The sequence below is a fragment of the Talpa occidentalis genome, unplaced genomic scaffold, assembly GCF_014898055.3.
Source record: "Talpa occidentalis isolate TD23 unplaced genomic scaffold, MPIMG_talOcc4v2.1 talOcc4.4, whole genome shotgun sequence".
In the NCBI taxonomy this organism is placed as follows: Eukaryota; Metazoa; Chordata; class Mammalia; order Eulipotyphla; family Talpidae; genus Talpa; species Talpa occidentalis.
The window spans coordinates 41,416,293-41,424,814 of NW_023604295.1; the positions used below are offsets into that span (position 1 = coordinate 41,416,293).

At 40.7% G+C, this 8,522-nt stretch overlaps 1 protein-coding gene across 1 annotated transcript in view; it reads left to right on the forward strand.

Moving 5' to 3' along the window:
• Positions 1 to 8,522, forward strand: part of PCYT1A (phosphate cytidylyltransferase 1A, choline) — a 36,501-nt gene that overhangs the window by 22,733 nt on the left and 5,246 nt on the right. Inside the window, exons 5-8 of the mRNA XM_037525356.2 lie at positions 3,354 to 3,505; positions 5,341 to 5,419; positions 5,857 to 5,999; positions 7,677 to 7,865. Of these exons, the coding sequence (XP_037381253.1) occupies positions 3,354 to 3,505; positions 5,341 to 5,419; positions 5,857 to 5,999; positions 7,677 to 7,865 (563 nt within the window). The remainder of the gene's footprint in view (positions 1 to 3,353; positions 3,506 to 5,340; positions 5,420 to 5,856; positions 6,000 to 7,676; positions 7,866 to 8,522) is intronic.

Below are 8,522 nucleotides of genomic sequence, written 5' to 3' on the forward strand. Positions count from 1 at the left end.
TGATATATTTTGGTGCTCCTTCGTTTGGTGAGTATATGTTAATGAGTGTTATTTCTTCTTGAAGTATTGTCCCCTTGATCATAATGTAGTGACCATTGGGGTCTCTTTTTATTTTTTTGAGTTTGAAATCTGTTTTATCTGATATAAGTATAGCTGTTCCTGCTTTCTTTTTTGGTCCATTTGCTTGTAGGATTGTTTTCCATCCTTTAACTTTGAGCCTATTTTTATCTTTTGTAGCTAAATGTGTTTCCTGGAGACAGCAAAAGGTTGGGTTTTGTTTCTTAATCCAGGCTTCAACTCTGTGTCTTTTTATTGAAGAGTTTAGTCCATTTACATTTAGAGTTAATATTGATATGTTAGCATCTGTATTTGCCATTGTGTTTGTCTTTCCTTTGATTTTATTTATTTATTCTTTTAATAACTTTTTTTTTTTTTTTGGTCTTCTTTCGTTGTTATTCGTCCCTCTGAGGTTCTGGCTTTAGGATTCCGTGTAGTATTTTTTGGAGTGGGGGTTTAGTCGTAATGAAATTCCGGAGTTTCTCTTTGTCTGGGAAGGTCCTTATTCTTTCTTCATAGAGGAAGGAGAGCTTTGCAGGATAGAGTATTCTTGGTTGGCATCTGTTTTCTTGGAGTCTGTTGACTATGTCCCTCCACTCTCTCCTTGCCCGTAGTGTTTCTTCAGAGAAGTCTGATGTCAGCCTGATTGGTTTTCCTTTGAATGTTATCTGTTTCTTCCCTCTTGTCAGCTTCATTATTTTTTCCTTGTCCTGGATTCTTGGGAGCTTTACTATTATGTGTCTTGCTGTGTTTTTCCTTTCGTCGTGGAAGTTTGGTGTTCTTCTTGCTTCTTGTTTATCAATTTTCAGCTCCTTCTTCGCATTGGGGAAGTTCTCTTCAATTATCTCCTGGAATATTTTCTCTGTTCCTACATCTCTCTCCTCTCCTTCTGGAATTCCTATAACTCTTATATTTCCTTTCCTCATGGAGTCAGATAGTTCCCGAAGTCTTTCTTCGTTCTTTTTCCTTCGTACTTCTCTTTCCTTTTCTGTTTTGGTTCTTTTTATTTCTGTGTCTTCAAGAGTACTTATTCGTTCTTCCATTTCATCTATTCTGCTTTCATTGCTTTTCCCAGAGTTCTTTAGTTCCTCCATTAATTCTTTGATCTCTTGCATTTCTTTTACTTCCCTCTTTAGGGACTCAATTTCATTCTTCTGACCATTGTTTTCCCTCTTTAGGGACTCAATTTCCTTCTTCTGATCATTGTTTTCCTTTATGACTTCTGTCACTTTTTTAATCATGGCAATTTTAAATTCTCTTTCTGGAAGGCTCAGAAGTTCTTCCAAGTTACTGTCGTTGCAATCTGGAGGGTGGTTTTCTTTTTGTGGTGTGCTTCTTTCCTGAGGAGTTGTTAGGTTGCGTGTGGTTCTTCTACTCCCTACTGTCTGTTTTCTAATTTGTCGTATGCATTGGGACACTGTGTTGCTCGGACTGGCCGGCATCTTGGGTGAACTTCTCCGCTCCCCTCTGGCTCCTTCAGGAACCATCTCTGGCTTCTGGGGGAGCTTTCTGCTGGTTTTAGGCAGTCTTTACTGAAGAAATGGCCCTGTTCTAAAATGGCGAAGCGGGACTCAGTCCCTGCGCATCCGGTCTTAGGCACACTCTTTTGAGTGCCCGGTCTGCCCCGGATGTGGGTGCCCGCTCCCTCTGTGGGCTCAGACTGCTGGTCGGAAGGGGCCTGGCATGGGCTAACTTCCCAGCTGGCCACTGGGTCCTCCAGAAGCCTTCTTCCCTTTTCAAGAAGTTTTTTCTTAAGAAATTTCCCTGTTCTATGGGGTGTTAGTGACTTTTTTTCTGGTTGCTAAGTGGCACCAGAGATCTCTCCTATTGTCCTTGGGGGGCTGTTTTTCAACCCCCCCACCCCCGCGGGACAGGGAACAGAGCAGGAATGGTAGGGTAAACCTCAACGGCTTTGGGGTTCTGTGTCTGCCTTGTGCCCCACCGTCGTGGAGAACCCACACCCCGAATTTCGTGCCCCGGGTCTCAGTTCCAAAGCCCTCAAGTCCAGGACGCGGGCTATAGCCCAGTTCAATGGCGCGGGAATGGCGCCTTTTGCACCCCGCTCCCGTGCCTGGGCGCCTGGTTCCTGCTTACTCAGGGAGGGACTTTCACCCCAGTGAGGGCCTCTGCGCATCTCCCCACAAGCCTAGGTCGCCGGTGCGGGGACCTGGGCAGCCGCCATCCCGATCTGCGTTTGCTTTTCAAGCGCGCCAAGCGCGCCGCTTTTCCGCGCAAGCTTACTGGCAGCCCGGGATGTGTGCAGGTCTCCCGGGATCTTTGTTCTTCTCTAATGACGCCAGGAGCCGTTCGCTCACCACTGCAGCGAATCCTGCAGGGTTCTCCACAGCTCCCGTTCACGGGGTGCGGTGGCTGCAATAGTTCCTTTCCACTCACAGTCCCGCTTGTTGCGTAGTTTGTTCTTGTTGGTCGTTTTAGTTTGTTGTTTTCCTCCTCTCTGCTGGTCGGAGAGTGCGGACTCTGTGGGTGGGGGAGGGGAGCAGGGTTCTGCGCTTCCCTCCCTTCTGGTCCTCTTTTATGGCCACTTTCTTCTTCGGGCAGTTTGCTGGAGTCGTCCGTTTATCTTCCGTGTCCCAGTTCTCACTGGGACCTGCCGCTTTTTCTCCCTATTAACTTTTTTTAATGGGAGATCTTACTCGCAGTGTCTCCTCGCCGCCATGTTGCTCCGCCTTGCTTTGTTTTTTAAATGAGGGATATAGTACATCCTCTTTCAAACATGACGTATGTGAGGTACTAGAAACCTAAACCTGGAGAGAGGGGCTCCAAGTGCATTGGCCTGAAATATCAGTATTTATCTCATTGGTTTTAGCTGAATTTCTGCAGTTATGGGAGTAGCACTTGGCACCCTATTACCTACTTAATAATAACATTTGCTTTAGGTTTCAGTTTATCATTTTCAATCAACTGAAATATGAAAATGTTAACTAAGCAAATGTTATGTGGTCCAGTCCAATAATATAAAATATAACAGGAAAATATTTTTTAAAACTTAATTGAGGAAGAAATGCACAGCAGATGTATTTTCAGAGCCAAATATCTTAGTACCATTTGTATTCTTTATTCTCTGAAGTATGAACATTGACTATTTAGTGAGTGTTGCTTCTAAAGGTGTATCTTGGACTAGGAAAAGCATTATTGCCCAGACTTAGCTACATTCAGAAGATTTTTCTCCAGGTGGGGAGACTGGTTACATTCTAGAAAATGGGAGAGAATGGTGACTAAGGAGTGGTTAAATAGAAAGGACTTTGACTTACAATTTTATGATGTGGTGAATTCAGTTTGCAGTGACGAGCTAACGCACAACCTTAAAGGCTTCACAGTGATGAATGAAAATGAGCGCTATGATGCAGTGCAACACTGCCGCTATGTGGATGAGGTGGTGAGGAATGCTCCCTGGACCCTGACACCAGAGTTCCTGGCAGAGCACCGGGTAAGAAACAGCTTATGTCCCCATTCTTGTTTCAGAATCTCATCAACTCTGAAAGTTTATGGTAGAGGGCTGGTTTCCCATTAACCCTATTTTACTTCTGTTTTCTATGTAAATTTGACAAAGAGAAGATGGCAGTGATATTATTATCAATAATAGTCATCCTGATATTTATGTGGGGTTTGGTGGTTTGTAAGTACTTTCCTGTCCATTATCTATAATTTATGCCCCACAACAATTCTGTGGGGTAGTTATTATTTCTACTTTACATTTGAGAGAATAGGGCCCAGAGAGACCAAATAACCTTCTTCAGATCACATGGTAACAAGGCTATAGACTGAGCTCTTTAGATAATGTGATGCCAGTCCCCTGCCACATGCACACACTATAGGTGTGTTCATCCTCATACTCCCATAGCATACTCCCAAGGAGTTTACATTCCAGGAAATAATACAGAAAAACATAGATTTCTCTTAACTAAACTTAAGTTTAGTTTTAAGACTTTGGTGTGGGCCAGAAGTTGTATGGGATCAGAAACCAGGGCAATTTCTCATTTTCACTTAGTGAGTTAAAACCCTTCTTCTCCTTTTTTATTCTCCACATTAAAGCAACAGGTTTCCTACAAAGGTGGGTATAAGAGATGAGAAGAATTTTTAGGCCAGGTTGGAGGACCTCAAGCTTGAGGAACTGAAAAGCATATTGTCAGTTCTCCACAGGTGTATGTAGATACTGCAGATTTATTATTCCATAATACAGGAAAGAACAAAGGTAACCATAGAGCTTGGGAAGAAATATTTGAATAGGCCTAAAGCAAAGCAGTATTTGTTACAACTTCTTAGGATTAGGAAAGATCTTATATAGTTTTCTAGCTTTTCTTCACCAGGGCTTAGTAGCAAGTGGCCCCAAAGGTGATGAGCAAGATTGTTCTCAGCAACATAGCCTGCAGACGCTTCCCTTTTCTCTTTGTTAGCAATGTATCCTTCACCATAAGGCTTGCATGCCTGCAATTTTTATTTTAACTTTGCTTCCTATGGATCCCTGAGAAGTTGTTTATGAATAATTGCTATGTTAGCTGAGGGTCCCTTATACAGTCCTGAGTAGCATGTATGACACAACAGTGGCTTTTGGGTATGGTGCTGTTAGTAATTATACTAACAAAGGGCCTATGACCTATTCAGGAAGGAGTAAATAGGTAAGGTTTAGCATGTTTCTCAGAAAGATTATTGATCCCAGTGCCATTGATCTCACTGTTACAAGAGATATTGACAACAGTGAAATGATAGGTCCCAAAGCCTATAAATGTTTCATGGCTTTGGGTTTTTGCATTTCTCAGGAGTACAGGAGCATATTTTATAGTAAAAGAATTCTGGTTGTTATTTTTATATTCCCACTCATCTTACAGACCAAGAAAAAACCCAATTAATGAAGAAGTGATCTCTTTTATTTTACCAATCCTTACAGACCAGGAGGGATGGTGAGATTTTTCCCCCCTCTTTCCTTGGCACTACTACTAGCTAGCTCACCAGAAAATCTTCCCCTTCTGTTAGCCACAGCTTGATAACTGGTATGTAATGTGAAAGGAGTACTTCCAGAAGAACAGGATAAAGGTAGCTAGGATGGAAAATGTCTGACTTCATATCTGTGATCCTGAAATGATTAGGTGTGTGGTTTTTCCAATGAATTGTAGACTTTATGAGCAAAGCAAAGAGATATCAAGATAAAAAGACCATTTGAGGTCTGGCATCTGATTTTTGTCCTTTTTCTGGGCAAAGAATATTTATTGGTTTTTTTCTGAATGGCAGTTATGCTGGATTTTAAGTGATATTTCTTGTTTTTAGATTGATTTTGTAGCTCATGATGACATCCCTTATTCTTCTGCGGGGAGTGATGATGTTTATAAGCACATCAAGGAAGCAGGTAAGTAAGTTGATGAGCATCCTTAACCTTATAGAATCTCAGGGGCAGCTACAAAGATTCAACCATAACACTACTTTACAGAGGAAAATTAATACACTGAGAAATTTAACATCCGCTTTCAGTTCACATTTTGGATAAGAGGTGAAGGTGAGCATAGCACTGATATCCACCGAGTCTCAGTCTAAACATCTGCTTTTGATAGCTCTCATATTTTCAGGAAACCCTCTATAACCCCATATTTTTCTTATATTTGGGCCAAAGAGTTTCTCCTACCCTTTGATTTAGTCCTCCTTCTGTATATCAGTTTCTCTAAAATTTGCTTAGATAATGGGAGATTCTGCTTTTTTAAGGAAAGGCATGTTATTCCCAGTTTCTATTTAGTCCTACTGCTTGAGCTAACCAGAATATCATAGTGTATGTTTATGTTCTTGGGCTAGGCATGTTTGCTCCAACACAGAGGACAGAAGGTATCTCCACATCAGACATCATCACCCGAATTGTCCGGGACTATGATGTGTATGCCAGACGGAACCTACAGAGGGGCTACACAGCAAAGGAGCTGAACGTCAGCTTTATCAATGTGAGTTCCAGCCTCGTCCAGTGTTCTTTGACCCTATAGGATGCATGTTGCCTCCTGTTTGCTCCCATAAACTGAACTTTCTGCTCAGTCTGTTGTAATTAGCCATCTCCAAAAGCTCAATCAATGCCTCTTTGCAGATAACACTATGCTTTTTTCAAAGAGAATAAAATAAGCATTTTCTACCTTTGTGGTCTAATATCATCACGTGATATAAGGGCATACAGCCAATTAAATAAGAATGTGTAAGTATATAGTACAGTATTTATATCAAATATATCTACAACAATGTTTTTTTTTTTTTTTAAAGATTTTATTTATTTATTTATACAAGCACTGGGTACAGTCAGAAGCGCGGGAGGGTGAGAGAATTCACCATAGCAAGAGTGGGGACAAGAACAGGCAAACTGACGAAGTACACTGCTGAGGGGAGCTGAGGGGAGAAGCGGGCGAGACAGGAGAGGTCTGCCGCGCCATGTGGGGCCCTTGCCCGGCGGCCTGGGATCAAACCTGGAGCTGTAGAGGCCGCAGGCAGCTTTACAGCCTAGCACTCAATTGCTGCGCCACAAGGGAGGCCCACAACAATGGCTCTTAACTTTCTATTTGGATTGAATGGAGTAGCAGGGTCTTTTGAAAATCTGATGAAAGCTTGGAGGTCTATCAGAGGAATCCTCCCTGTGATAGCAACACAACATTTTATGTTCAGTTTCTTAGGGCACATGGACCTAAGTTTGAAAATTTGATTTATGAAAGCAAAGTTTTTCTTAGCTTAATTTTGTCCTTTAGAAACAAATTACTGTGTTTTGTTGATAACCTCAGAAGATGATTTTAAAAGGAGAAAAATTCTAATTATATCTGTGTGAGTAATTACCATGATCCTTCTTGCTCCCAGCTCTGTGAATTATGCTGTAAGAATAGGTAAAATAGTTTCATCTAAATACAATGTATCTGTACAGATAAACCCTAGCTGTTTTAGTCACCTACTACAAATCTTTATTTCAGATTTTCAAACACTCCAAACATAGTCCCTTTCCATTTTATAACCTGGAAATATGAGAATATTTTTTTATTTGGCTAAATACTCCCTCCACACTCTTAGAGTTTATAACTTTTCCCCTTACCTTTAGGGAAACGGGAGAGACCTAGAGTATCACCTTCATTTTGTAAATGAGCAGACAGATGATCAAATACTAAAAAATAATACAGCACTTCTAAAAATCATAGAATAGACCAGTTACAGAGGGAAGAAATCCAGTACAATAAATAAATTAAGTTAAATATCCTTTACTTTCATAGTCAGCTTATTATAGTTGGTCTATTCTTGGTAATACTGTGCCATGATCTTGCTGCTATGCATGTTGGGCATGTTTATATTCCAAGTTTATGTTTTACCTTAAACAATCTGAGTTCCTTTTGCTACATGTCTGTCTGTTACTGGCTCTATATATTTAGTTTAATCCCATGCTTCCACAATGTTAGAATTATCACATTTTTGTGTAAGATGACTTTCCAGAGCATATCTTGTCTGTTACTATGCTAGAGAAGTATGGGGTACATAAAAGCAAAATGAAATTTAAAGGCATTAGAGAGTGTCAGTAGAATGTCCATCATGCTTTTTCTTTCTTCATTGGTAGGGAAGAGCCACATAATATTTCTTAAAAAGGTGATTTCTTTACCTAGGAGAAGAAATACCACTTGCAGGAACGGGTTGATAAAGTAAAGAAGAAAGTGAAAGATGTGGAAGAAAAGTCAAAAGAATTTGTTCAGAAGGTAGAAGAAAAAAGCATTGACCTCATTCAGAAATGGGAGGAGAAATCCCGAGAATTCATTGGAAGTTTCCTGGAAATGTTTGGACCTGAAGGAGCTCTGGTATGTTCTTACCTGCTGCACAGTTAAAGGAATTTCAGGAAAATTTAGAGAATTTCCATGTTGTGGGAAGAATAATAGAATCCTTAAGCAGAAAGAGACACCAACAATAAGACGTTATCTAACTTGTTCTTCTCATTGGACAGAACCATATTTCAGCTGTCCCCCAAAAGTCCTTTAAGATCTTCACAGAAAGAGGTTACACATTCTCCTAAATGATTTTTCCTGCTTACAATCAGCCTCCAAATCTGGTGACAGGATAAGCCAAGTAGCCTTGTCGAGCTTGCTTCTACAGAATAGAGAACGGTCAAAAGAAAACTGCCTCCAATATGGAGAGCTTCTGCAGAGTCACTGAGTGAGGGGACTATTCTGCCCTAGAGGAACAGCAGGATCTTTTTAAGCCAAATAAAACATGTATCTGTAACTATTCAGCAAGTGAGCTCTAGGTTAGATATCGGGAAGGATCTGATTGTGAGAGTCTTTGGATATAAGAGTAGATCTTAAGGAAGAATATGGAATGTTTTTGTTTTGTTTTTTTCCCAGAGAACATTACAACTAGGATACACTTTTGTTTGAGTTAGTTTCTGTGTTTTTGCCTGGTGTCTGGACTACAGACCAAATAACCTAAGAATTCCTTTGACATAGAATTGAAGGATTTGG